Here is a 12,665-nt window from a genome sequence, read left to right as displayed (position 1 = left end):
AGCTAGAACAAGTTTCTCTTGGCTTTTCTCTTGTTCATTGGGGGTTTGCAAATCCATATATGTTGGATTTCCTTGCCTTGAGGACATTGAATCTCTCCGGGCCAGTAAGTAGTTGATGACGGTCCTTGCCTTCCGGATCTTTGACTATAGGCCAACACACTACATGGGGCTCTGCCAGTCTTATACGCTGACCAGGCAGATCCAACTCTAAGTCTGCTAGTAGCTGTTACAGTGAACGTGTTTAGAGCAAGGGGGTGCCTCTTTACGAGTGATCTATAAATAACGGACAAGAAATAAATTTTAAGCGAGAATGACAAAGTCTAATATTTCGAGGAGGGAAAACCAACTAGAAGCAGATGAGAACACTGCTTCACACCCACACATGGTAGGACAAAATAGCGCAGGAGGAGGAAGACCTACGTGCCTCCAGATTCTACAATTCTTGGACATAGAACACGGAAGAACAGTAGCACAGAGAGATCTGAAAATGTTCTCTCTAGCCTTCCCAGAATGGCGTGACCTTGAGCCACGCGGCAAATTATTCCTTATAATGAAGGAATTATCCACGCGCAGGGGCCCGAGAGCCAAACGAATTAACGCACCTTTGCACACCCTGATCTACAGTGATGGGACACCACTAGAGGAATGGACTGAAGAATTCTATGATGAAGTAATAGAAGACTTGCTTCAACGCATTGAGAGAGAACGCAAATCCCCTCTTGGAAACGTTCCCAAAAAAGGAAATAATACGTGGTACGAATGGTTCGCAGGGTTTTCGGTATATTTGTGGGAGGGAACCTATTCATTCGAAGACGTTGCGGTAGAGTTCCAGTTGAAAACAATGGTATATCCAAGAAGCTTTTCAGAAATTTGGTTAATGTCACCAAGGACGTTTGCGGATGCACTTCGACGCTTACTCTTAGAATGCAAGAGACTAGATACAGTGTAACCAATGCCGACGAGGCCGAACAAGCGTACGCCCGCATCGGAAATTGTCTGCCAAAAGTGTGACATCAAGGGGCATTCTGCGAGACACTGTCGAAGGTTGAAGCCAAGAGCCACACAGGAAGACACACGTACCAAGAACCACGGTAATGGAAAGGAATACCCGTATAAGTGAAGGTATGATCAATACCAGTTTGGTAAGAAGGAAGACCCCACCAGAAGTGCTACGGAGAAGAAGGGAAATTCGAGTTGACTCCCAGAGGAACGAATCCGACAAGTACAGACTATTACAGAGGCAGATTTACAGGAGTTGAAGACCCATATGCTGTTTAACAGACTACAGATATCGGTGATATGTGGCGCGGGAGCAGATGTCAATGTCATGTCTATGGATGCGATGAAAGCAATTAAGACCCACTGCCCACAGTTGAAGTTCGTGCCCGAAGTACTGAGTTTCAAGACAGCCGGTCCCGAAATCCTCACCACCGAAGGATATGTGCTCGTAGACATATTACATCAAGGGAATAACACACTACACCGGGCTCTGCCAGTCTTATACGCCGACCAGGCAGATCCAACTCTAAGTCTGCTAGTAGCTGTTACAGTGAATGTGTTTAGACTAGAGGGGTTCCCCTATATGAGTGATCTATAAATAGAGGACGAGAAATAAATTTTGAGCGAGAATGACAAAGTCTAATCTTTTGAGGAGAAAAAACCAACTGATTGCGTATGTAAAAGCACATGTCTTTACTGCACATCAATGCCAGAATGTGGGCTATATAGTATTTGGCATAGGCATGCAAGGATTGTTTTGCAACTTTTTCTTAATGGCGCCTTAATATTAGCAAAAATATTCTGATTTAAACTGGGCATGTATATACTGCAGATATGCCAATTATAGCTATAAATATAAAGAATATTAGCTGGCAGAGAAATACCTATTTATGTAGTATGCATGTTTTATTTGGAGGCTTAGTGTGCACTCTCTATTTTCCATTTCTAATCTCGCAGTCAGCATAGTGCTGCAATGCTCTTATCAAGGCATCTTCTGAGAAGTCTTTCCTTGTATGCAGAAGCTCTGCAGAATATAAAAGAAAGGGGGATGTGGTCTTGAATATTGTTTTGTCAGAGCAAAGGATAACGATGTCAGGGAACATGCTCTTGTTGCTGGACACAAAGTCCATTATATCCACGTATGGAACTTTTTCGGTGTACTCTCCTATTGACTTACAGAATTTTTTATGATTATTTTGAAATGTGTCCTGATCATTTTCCTGAACAGTTAGCTTAATGCCATATTTATCTCCTAGCTGATCCAGCACTGAGCTCTGAACAGGTGAATACATATTAATAACAAGAACCCATGCTGCCTTCTTTCTGGGCATGCGCACTTTTCTGTTTCTTTCCATCCTCCAGTACATGGACATGCATATGGAAAGGAAAATGCAAAGCACAGTAAGTAAGAATAGAAGCATAATCCATTCGAAAAAATTAAAATATTAATACACTAACTGTCTAGAATGACAGGTGTATTAAAAAGTCTAAAAAGCATACCTCAATTAATAAGTTGAATTTGAATCTATTGCATATAAAGATATAAATAAAGTATAAGAGCTCTGTCTCTGTGCAAGCTCATGAAAATAGAAAAAACAGTTGAAGCCTTGCTGAGAACCTTCTGGTTTGCATAATAAAAATGTATAGACAAACACTGCACTCTTGCACCATGCCAAAAACACAAAATAGTGTGCATATAATAGGGCAGCTAGACCAAAGATAAGAAACTGCATACATCATAAAGCGAGATGCCTTATTTTTTATTAAAGAAATTTGCATCTGGTTTCTGCAGTAAATACTACATCTGACAAATAGTCTGTAAAAAGACTTTTTTTGGCCCAATTTTTTATTCAATAGTATGCGAGTGCTTACTGAGAAAGAAGACAAATATAAATATAATACATGGGACAAAGTAGAAATGCCAGAAGAATATAAAACAGAGGCCCTTCGGAAAATTGAAAGAGACAACTTGGTATCTGCTAAAGATTATGAAATAACATATGAACCATGGGATTCGTTTTATAAGCGGTACAATAGAACGTTTTTCAAAGAGCGGCAATGGATTAGCAAAGAGTATCCAGAGCTACTGGTGTGCACAAACAAAATATTAGAGCTAGGCTGTGGCACAGGAAGCACTCTTATTCCCATCATAAGAGAAAGAATAGATAGAAGAAACAGTTATCTACAAAGTGGTGCGGAGATAAGCGAAGAAAGCACCGAAATTCAAGACAAAGATGCACCAGAGCAGATAGTACTGGACAGTAAAGATGTAAGTAAGTGTGAAAACATTTTTGGGGTAGACTATTCTTCCACTGCAGTTGAGCTGCTGCGCGAAAGAGTTCCTCAAATAAAGAACCAGTTTGCCCCCAGTGATATAACTCAGCTCACTGAAGTTGTGATAGAGGGTAAGGAGATTGTGCAAGTGGACATTATTCTTCTTATATACACACTTTCCGCCATACACCCATCCGCATACCCCTCAATCTTTTCTCTTATACACAGAACTCTCTCTTCGCAGGGCATTGTCATATTTAAAGACTATTATGAAATGGATCTGACACAGCTACGGTTTAAAAAGGATCAAGTGCTCTCAAAGAACTTCTATCAAAGAGGCGATAAGACATATGTATATTACTTTAGCAGAGAAGAGATCGAAAAACAGACAGCGGGATTGTTTAAAATAGTAAAATATACAGAAGACAAAAAGCTTATATTGAATAGAAAAAAACAAAAGGAAATGTATCGATGCTTTATAGAAATGAAACTAGAAAAAATATAAATAATACTAGATAAATCTATCTGGGTTTTTATAAGTAAAGCTAGATTTAAACATACAATATCAAACAGTACACAACCACCCCCAAAGCAAATATACCAGTGAAGAGCAAAAGTCCTCTAATTAGGTACATTTCAAATTGGAAAACAGTGCAGATTGACTTTGAAACAGTGGATCCACTTGTTATATCTGGCATAAATTATTTCTGTGGTATAATTGCCCCTTTTGGAAATTTCTTTTTACTCTTCGGACTCCAAAATAAAATAATGGCGATGAAGAAATATAATAAAAGCTCTTCACTTAGTATTCAGGCTATACTAAGCTGCTATTTCTGGGCTACTGTGTGATTTATTATGACAATGCGGCTCTCACAAGTATAATACAGCAGCACTCTGATTTCTGACTCTACACACCCATTTGAAGATCTTCATGCGTTTGAAGAGTGGAAATGCCCCTATATATTCATCCATGCACTGTGTCCTCTACAGGAAGATGGTTCTTTAAATATGTGCGTTTTTTCGATTTTCCAAGATCTTGCAAGATAAAAGTGAATAAGCACCATTTTCTAAAAAATGTATACGTGAAGAATTATTTAAATAAAATTATTTTTAAATAATTTAGAGAGAAGTCTTTATTGTAATAAGCAAAAAACCTCTCTGTCTAGAAAAGCAACTATGTGTTTTATGAAAAAAACAATGATTACAAGTAAAAGAGAGATTTTATACATTTTCAAGTGCTTTCATAATTGAGTTAAACCTGCTAGTATTATTTTCATCTCTGCATAGCTGATTCTTTAGCCCACTAAGGGTTTGAATAGCTTGATCGAATATATCCTGGGTTTCAATATTAGAACCCAAGTCCCGTGAAATAAACTCGGTTTCTTGAATAGCATCTAAGTTCGCCTTAATTAGTTCTATATTTGGGGTTTCCTCAACACACAGATAGACAGCCCAAATGAAGTGTATAATGCTTAGTGTTTCACCTTTCTTTTTGTCATTTTTTTGGATAATAATGTTGTCAATCTCATTGGCGTACTTCATAGTTCCATCTTTGAATATATAATGGAAAATCTTTCTATTCACTAAACGGTCTAACAATGGACTAAAGACTAACCCATGTTTAGTGTAAAAAGTATCCATGTAAAATTTAAACCATGTTATAAAAATGTTTATATCACAATCTAGTATGTAATTAATGAAGAGACTAGAACTTAAGATGGAAACTAAATAAACATAGCGGTTCTCTGAGATTTTTATATTCGGGTAGTTGAGAATGCTACTTTTTTTATTATGCAGATCCATAAAAACAATTGAAGGGAGCATTTTCATTTGAATACCTGGATTGTCTAGCTCTGTGCTTCCTATTATGTTAGAAGTAAAGCGAATAAGAGGATTCTTTCGCGATGTCTTTTGGTCCATAGTATATATGATAGGACAAAAGACTAGTTGCCTCTTATATTCAAGGCTGCTAATTTTCTTTACTAATAATAGCCTATTGATGTCTGCAAAGCCATTCTCTATGGTTTTGCGTATCTGCGCCTTCATGAACTCCTCACTCTTCTCGGGTGTGTCAATCTTTCGCATTTCATATCCCATATATGTAGAAAACAAGTTTTCAACAAATGTAGATCCATTGTTACAAATGCCTGCTATTTCAGTCATTTTTTCTATTCGGTCATCCTTTTTTTCCATAATAGTTGGCTTTATATCAATGGTACTGTGGGCAGGGTTGATGTCTATGACTATTGCATTCTTAATAGAGCTATGCTCAAATGTTATAGTAATATCTCCAGATAGATCATATCTTTCATCATTATAGTTATCACTTGTAAGCTCAGAAAACTCGACTTGAATATTTTCTGTTTTTGATAGCCTTTTTAATAGCACCTCTGTGTATTCTTTAACTTCATTTAATAGTTCATACTCTATGTCTCCATGTTTATCATTTAAACTCTGAGAAAACCCAAGTATTTTGTCTTTTTCTTCCTTTGGGGAATTTATTACTTCAGCAATAACCATGAGCATGTTTATAAGACCGCAGTCTAGCTCGTTTCTTCCTGTGCAGTATGCAATGCTAGGCTCGTCTAGGTCTGCAACAACTCTGCACCACTCCCTCTGGAACTTAGCCTTTGTTGTGTCAAATGACTTGTTCTCTTCTGGGGAAAAGAATTCTTCAAGCTCTTCAGAGATATCTCCCATATGGTCTGTCCGATAAATTCCCTTTTCTGGATCATATGCCAGACAGCAGAAGAGAGAGAGAATCATGCAATCCACACAGTTGCTATAATTTTCCACCTGATTACTAGAAAACAACTTGTCTTTCCGGTTGTACAGAGGAACAGATATGTATGTAGGCATCTGTGTGCTATCTGCAAATGGGAAGAATCGATACGCATTTAAAATCTCTTGAGTCTTCTTCATTAGAGACATGCAGTCTATTCCTGTTACAGTTCCAGCAGGCATGAATAGTCTATCATATACAGAGTCATCTTTGCTGGGTGCTTCTATCTTTGGTGCATACTTCTCTGTCATAGTGTGCACAGTCTGGATAAATTCAGTTGCACGCTGTGCTGTGTCTATGAACCCAAATATGTATGACTGGATCAGGAACTTTGGACTGTCCAAGAACTTTCCTGCGACAACCTCCTCTTGTGAGCACTTGTCCTTCATTAGACTCAACACCTCACGATCATTTGCATTCTCCTGGAAGAAGCTGATTATTTGCTTAACTCTCTTCTGTTTGAATTTTTCTTCTTTGCCTGTTTCTCTATTCAACCATGGGATTATCATGGACACTTTAAAGTACATTTTGTCTTTTTTGCTTGATTCATATACCTCTAGTACTGTGTTAGTGACTTTAATAGGAATATGCACTCCCTCTGAGAAAAGGAGTAGCATAGCAAGAATCTGCAATGCATGCTCCTTTGTTGTCTTTGCTCGCAAAAATTGAATGAAGGACTGGTTTCCTCGTGTCTCAATGTTTATGTCACCAGTAGGAGATGGAAACAGTTCAATCAGATGGGTGTGATACTGCTCATTGTACTCATCCATTTCTTTAGTGGGCTGTGCTGTGTATGCTTTGTCCATCTGTTCTGTTCGGCTATATTTATAGATAGGCATAGTTCGTTTTACCGTTATATCTTCCTCTACAGAGTACTTTGTATCAATCTGTGGAGAGAAAAACCGTTTATTGTACATGCACTCCATCTTCTGATATATGTATCCCCGGAGGAAGTTAAGAGGTCCCTCTGGGTTTATTCTTATAGGTGTTGCATCCGTTGCAATTGCAAACTGCAGAGTGGCCTCCACTTCTTCCAATGTCATGTCTGCTCTGCATATATTCATCATTAGAACACTGATCAAGGCAACTGCCTTGATCCAAATAACGGAAGAATATATTTTCATTAAATAAAATAAATCATTTTCAATATATAATAACGAATAAATTTAGGAGGATTGTAAGTTTTTTCTATTGGTTATTTGGATTATATTCGGTGATCAATATATTTCACTTAAAATCACTTAATATAACGTACATATGAACATTCAAACTATTGGTTCAAACATACATGCTATTTCACCTAACGTATTTTATGTAAACTATGTGTATTATGCTCAGGAGCGGATTGTTCATATTTGTCTCTTAATGTCATGTGGTAGTGTAGTACTAAGTATGTGTAATAGAATTTTATTTATTCTTAAGCAAATAAAAGGATAAGAGTCAAAGTTACAAAATGTCTTTGTATGAGCAAATAGGTCTTCTTATATCAAGATGAACAACAGGCAAATTCAGAAGGCAATGGTTAATATTCATCTATATTGCTTACTTAAGAAAAGAGTTTTATATGTCCAGAACAGAGAAGCCCGATAGCTAACGCTATTGAATGTCCACACTCTAGGCAGCCGTGTAAAAGTGCTACTTTAGAGCAGAAAATCTAGTGCTAAATTAATACTTGTTAGAGTAGTAGATGGAAAATATAAAAACATTTTAGAATCTGTTTATTCAACACAATATAAGATCTGTTGCTAGTGACCCTATATATAGTAGTGATTTTAAATAAGTTTTTATCTTTAGTTTTCTTAGTTGGCAAAAAAACCAATTAAATCTTTAGCAACGATAATCAAGTCGAAAATCGCAACTAACGATAGAAATGAACATAGTGCAATTGCTAACATAGGAATTCTATTATTCACAAGGTAAAACCATAATTTAAATCGCAGAATATGCCACTTTGTCAAAATGCGATCTCTTATATTGAATGTTGAATGTGTTGTAAATACTTTCTTTAGCCTATGAATATAGCTGAGCCTTTTACCATGCAAGTTATATATAGAAGTCATCACTTTCTCTCTCTCTTCAGATATAATAGGTAGAATGTCTTTGGATTGAATCCTATGATATTGTCCTATTAAAAATGTATGAAAATATTCTTCATCTCTGTAGAAGTCATCTTCTACGTCCCAGTTTTTTTCTATAATATACTTAACATCTTGCAGCCATGCCAGGTCTTCTATGTCAAAGTTCGATTTAAAGAAAGGATAAAGCCTTTCGAAAAATGTACAAATACGCTCTGTGGGACTACGGTTAAAAATCATATCAGTAGAAGAAATCAGACTTAGACATCTTCTGCCTTGCTCGCCGGCCTTGTAAAAGTGCAATAGCAATTCAAAGTCCTCTTTTGTCAATTTTAGGTCTGGGAAATAGCCGCTCTTCTTTAGATTGCCATTTACTAGGTGCTGTGATACTCTACCTAAGTTTGTCTTTAGTATATCTCTGACCCGAAGTATTCGGGGAATTCCACTGGAGTTTTTCTTTAGCAGATATTGGATTTCTTCGAGCGATGCTCCATTATCATTTTCATAGGAATACGTCACTATGTCTTGGTTGTCTGGGAAGAAGTTAGCAACCCTCTGTTTATAAATTTCTAACGCCAGACGAATATCTTTCATAGCAAAGTTAAATGTGCTTTCATTCATTAGCATCACTGAAAGATAGTTGTTGTCTACTAGTGTATAAAAATCGCTGCTGCTTCCCAATGAGTACATTGCATCCATTATCATGTCAGTTTTTACTAAAGCCTTTTCAGCTATTTCCTGGATTAATCTGTCACTAATCGCATCTATAGCGGTAGCGTTGGCTTCTTTGAGAACATTTACCATAAAAACTGATTGGTAAAGATTTCTCATTCTATGATACTTATTCTTACAGGTCTTTATCATGTTATTGGAGTTGTCATACATGTACATTATTCTCCCTACTACTTGCTGTATGTCGCTTTGATTATTTTTCACTGCAATTCTTGCATTGTCAGGAGCACTTGGATCTTGATGAAAAAATTCGTTTGCTGGGCTTACGAAATCCATTTGCTCTAAAATTTTTTTTCACTCCTACTACTTTATAAAAAGATATAAGTCTATGAAATTGATGTATTATGCAAATTTATTATAATATTCAGGTTTTTATGATATAATCGGAATAAATTTGATCTTACTAAATGTATGATAAATTGTAAAAGCCTTATATAATGCCATATGTACTTAGTCTTTCCAAGTAAAGCTCTATTCTAGCTATAATACGGGAACATCACTTATTCAAGGTATAAGTACGCATAGAGCAACATACAACACATTTATCTATTAGTCATAAATTCCATACGCTCAAATGCATGCTTAAATACTAATATTTAGCGTGAACTTTCATTAGCGACAGCAGAAACACAGCAAAGCGAGCTAAGTTAACCACAAGAAGAGCCACACACTTGGGTAGTTTATAGAAATTTTAAATATAAAGTTTAAAAGACACATATACACTAGTATATAGTTTTAATGAGAAAATAGAAAATAATTATAGAAGAGAGGTAATTTAAATAATATTTGACATCATAAAGTAGACTTCTTTAGCATGCCTAGTTGCAACTACAAAGAAAACACATACTATGTTAGTTAGGTATAAAGCAAACAAATATCACAGTGTCTTTAAAGCAAGCTAACACTATATGCTGTCCTTTTTCAAATCACACGCGTAGTCTATCCATGCTGTTGGAATTCATTGATGAAAAACTTTTAGAAATACACATATCCGCTGCTGTTATCTTCGTTTCTCGTATTGACACCAATGCAGGAATGGGTTAGTGTACCACAAAATACTCTAATGTTTATTTTTGCATTCTTATAATTTTTCTTACTATTCTGTCTATTAGCTAGGGAAAAAATCAAAGCCACTTCTTATTCTAGCCTTCTTATACTAACTTTCTATATTGTGTATGTAACAAAGATTCCAATCATTGTGCAGAATATTCTGGCAATTTTGTATAAAAATACTTGCATGTAGAATATTTCAATTTCAGCCTTTGAGAAAATTGCCAAACAGCTCTGATAATACAAAGCAGCAGCAAAGTACACAGAATATAATAATGCTAGATTAATATATGGGTTATATATTGCATAAAAGAGCTTTATCCTTGCAAAGTAGAAAATTTACATATTATGCATGCTATAGTGCATCCATATAATAAAATATTGTGTAAAATACATGCTTGTGCAGTATCTTTCAATGTGACATCACAAAACTTGACCTTTTGATGTATTATCTGACTTTAGACTAGTACTACAAACTACAAGTAAAGGAAAAGTGCAGTCGAGTGGTTTTTAGCTCCCATGGCTTTTTATAAATTTTTTATAAATTTTTACCCCCAGACAAGAGTAATGCAGGACTTATTAACGACTACTCCATTAGTCAAGATTATCGCAGTTAAGAAGACAAACAGAAAGTTCAACAGATTCCAGAGCGACCAGTTCAAGAGATTAAGCACCTCCTGGAGAAAGCCAAGAGGTATTGACAACAAGGTACGAAGAAAGGTAAAGGGTACCATGGTCATGCCAACTGTAGGATTTAAGGCCGACAAATTAGTAAGACACTTACTTCCAAACGGATTCAGAAAAGTAATAATCCAGAACGTCAAAGACTTGGATGCACTTATTTCTCTAAACAGAGTGTACTGCGGAGAGATCGCCCATGCAGTTGGTGCAAAGAAGAGAATAGACATTGTCAAGAGAGCAGCAGACCTAGGAATTGTCCTTACCAACGGAACTGCAAGAATTGCAGCACAGAAGCTTGATTAAGTTATCAAAGTACAGTAACTTGCACTTAACTGGCATATATGCTTTTAAAAATAAATTAGTTTCAATGCTTACTTTTATTCGTACTTTTAGAAATTTAATATGAGTTCGGCTTGCTAAAAAGAAGACGAGTATAATTCGCTAAAGAGGAGTGCCTTCTAAATATTCTTTTGCATTTTTCTTGCATCTGTTCTTCTACAGAATTCTCTATCCCCTAGAGACTATCCAATGAAAGCTTCCATCTTCTATGTGTTAGATATGAATACTGACCAGTTCTCACTTGTTCTATTAAGGCGTATTATCACAGTGTTGTCTTCTATCTCCTTTGGCGGCTCATTTATATAGATATAGTCAACTGGTGGTGTTCCTTTCTTTGCAGGCTTTTGTGGTATGTCTTTGTAGTCGGTTCCAATAGATAGGTTTTTCATTTTCTGGTACTGAAGAGGAGCAGGCAGGCTGTTGTCTAGGTAGCTAATGAGATCTAAACACATCTCAGAGTCAACTACAGACGAGTGGTTTGTCTTCTGTATCTCTTTATTCAGATACGATAAAGAAAGCGCCTTGAGTTTGTATCTGTGGTGTGTCTTGCTGTTGTAAAGTAATGAGGTGTCAATAAGCTTCTCATGGAACACATTCATTGCAAACAGATCGTGCGATATTGAATGCCCAATAAGAATTGTATTTGCCCCAATAATTTTGGATAGGTCATAAAGCAGCACTTTATATGCTATTGACCCAGTGTGCTTTAGAACTTCTCTGCTGTCTGGCTCTATCCCCTTCTCATCAAAACCAGCGCAGATCTTGCAGGTGCATTTGTTGTCATAGCTGCTTGCTGTTATTCCTGTTATTTCAGACAGATAGTCTGTGACCTTTCCAGCTGGCTCAATTAGCTGATCATACAATACCGTCTGCTCCCCATCAATGATGCTTATCCGAGCTAGCTCACACCCTATATCAGTTAGGACCATCTCGCAGTCAATAGACAAGAATGAATATTTGCTGGGGCCATCAAACGAAACCATCTCTCGCGCATTGACCTTCACCACGCTATAGTATGTGTACTCGTCTTTTGGCACATCTTTCTTGACTTTTTCTATCTTAAGCGGCCTCAGTGTTGCCACCTGCGAAAGAACTTCGGGCGTGCTGAACTTTGAATAGAAAGCAGTTTTTTCTGATATAGGAATTGTATATATCCTGTGGTCAATTCCTTCTGTGTATATTGCATTTATATCCTTAACCAAGTACTTCTCAAGATCCTCTGCTAGAAGGGTCTTTCTGGGCACCTCTTCTGAAGTACTTTTCTTTGGGGTTTTAGTTCTAATCGAGTGCATATATATGGGAATATCCTCAGGCAGCGGGTATTCCTTAAGAACTGCGGTGTAGTTTTCTTTTTTATTAGTTTGGCTCAAGTAAACAGGGCGAGACTCATTAATGATCACAAGTATTCTATTTACATCAGAAGTATTGAATTTGTTTGTAATAGGCGTTCGGTTCTTTCTTAGTCTGCAAGCAGTTATGAACTCTGCGAGCTTTTCTAAAGAAATTTGCTCGTGCTTCTTGTAGGATATGTCAAGGGAGGGCTTTGTCTCCATACGTGAATAGAAAATAATAAATTATTTAATAGGAGACCAGTGTGTGTAAAAATAAAAATACACCTTTATGTGCAATACTTAAGAGAATTCACAGGGCTGAAGCACTACAGTCTCTTAAAACGCAATGCATGTAGTTCAGAAGAAATAGTAAAGTGCTTTATATGTGCACCATCATTTACA

The 12,665-nt window shown here is 36.7% G+C and overlaps 8 protein-coding genes across 8 annotated transcripts; 4 read left to right on the top strand and 4 right to left on the bottom strand.

Moving 5' to 3' along the window:
• Positions 1 to 310: 310 nt before the first annotated feature.
• Positions 311 to 949, top strand: NESG_00834 (uncharacterized protein; the record flags this gene model as incomplete). The annotated part of the gene is made up of 1 exon (XM_053048478.1): positions 311 to 949. One exon carries the CDS (start codon positions 311 to 313, stop codon positions 947 to 949), a length of 639 nt encoding a protein of 212 aa, XP_052905238.1.
• A 318-nt stretch (positions 950 to 1,267) lies between these two features.
• On the top strand, positions 1,268 to 1,597 carry NESG_00833 (uncharacterized protein; the record flags this gene model as incomplete). The annotated part of the gene is made up of 1 exon (XM_053048477.1): positions 1,268 to 1,597. The coding sequence occupies one exon, from the start codon at positions 1,268 to 1,270 to the stop codon at positions 1,595 to 1,597; it is 330 nt and encodes a 109-aa protein (XP_052905237.1).
• A 334-nt stretch (positions 1,598 to 1,931) lies between these two features.
• NESG_00832 (uncharacterized protein) lies at positions 1,932 to 2,420 on the bottom strand (the record flags this gene model as incomplete). The annotated part of the gene is made up of 1 exon (XM_053048476.1): positions 1,932 to 2,420. The coding sequence occupies one exon, from the start codon at positions 2,418 to 2,420 to the stop codon at positions 1,932 to 1,934; it is 489 nt and encodes a 162-aa protein (XP_052905236.1).
• A 437-nt stretch (positions 2,421 to 2,857) lies between these two features.
• On the top strand, positions 2,858 to 3,778 carry NESG_00831 (uncharacterized protein; the record flags this gene model as incomplete). The annotated part of the gene is made up of 1 exon (XM_053048475.1): positions 2,858 to 3,778. The coding sequence occupies one exon, from the start codon at positions 2,858 to 2,860 to the stop codon at positions 3,776 to 3,778; it is 921 nt and encodes a 306-aa protein (XP_052905235.1).
• Positions 3,779 to 4,494: 716 nt separating this feature from the next.
• On the bottom strand, positions 4,495 to 7,179 carry NESG_00830 (uncharacterized protein; the record flags this gene model as incomplete). Its single annotated transcript, XM_053048474.1, has 1 exon — positions 4,495 to 7,179. The coding sequence occupies one exon, from the start codon at positions 7,177 to 7,179 to the stop codon at positions 4,495 to 4,497; it is 2,685 nt and encodes an 894-aa protein (XP_052905234.1).
• Positions 7,180 to 7,854: 675 nt separating this feature from the next.
• Positions 7,855 to 9,138, bottom strand: NESG_00829 (uncharacterized protein; the record flags this gene model as incomplete). Its single annotated transcript, XM_053048473.1, has 1 exon — positions 7,855 to 9,138. One exon carries the CDS (start codon positions 9,136 to 9,138, stop codon positions 7,855 to 7,857), a length of 1,284 nt encoding a protein of 427 aa, XP_052905233.1.
• A 1,293-nt stretch (positions 9,139 to 10,431) lies between these two features.
• Positions 10,432 to 10,896, top strand: NESG_00828 (uncharacterized protein; the record flags this gene model as incomplete). Its single annotated transcript, XM_053048472.1, has 1 exon — positions 10,432 to 10,896. One exon carries the CDS (start codon positions 10,432 to 10,434, stop codon positions 10,894 to 10,896), a length of 465 nt encoding a protein of 154 aa, XP_052905232.1.
• Positions 10,897 to 11,138: 242 nt separating this feature from the next.
• Positions 11,139 to 12,485, bottom strand: NESG_00827 (uncharacterized protein; the record flags this gene model as incomplete). Its single annotated transcript, XM_053048471.1, has 1 exon — positions 11,139 to 12,485. The coding sequence occupies one exon, from the start codon at positions 12,483 to 12,485 to the stop codon at positions 11,139 to 11,141; it is 1,347 nt and encodes a 448-aa protein (XP_052905231.1).
• Positions 12,486 to 12,665: the final 180 nt, after the last annotated feature.

This window comes from Nematocida ausubeli (assembly GCF_000738915.1).
Source record: "Nematocida ausubeli strain ERTm6 chromosome Unknown supercont2.2, whole genome shotgun sequence".
Taxonomy (NCBI): domain Eukaryota; kingdom Fungi; phylum Microsporidia; genus Nematocida; species Nematocida ausubeli.
Note: the sequence above shows the minus strand (reverse complement) of the source record. Positions and strands in the feature narration are given on the sequence as shown.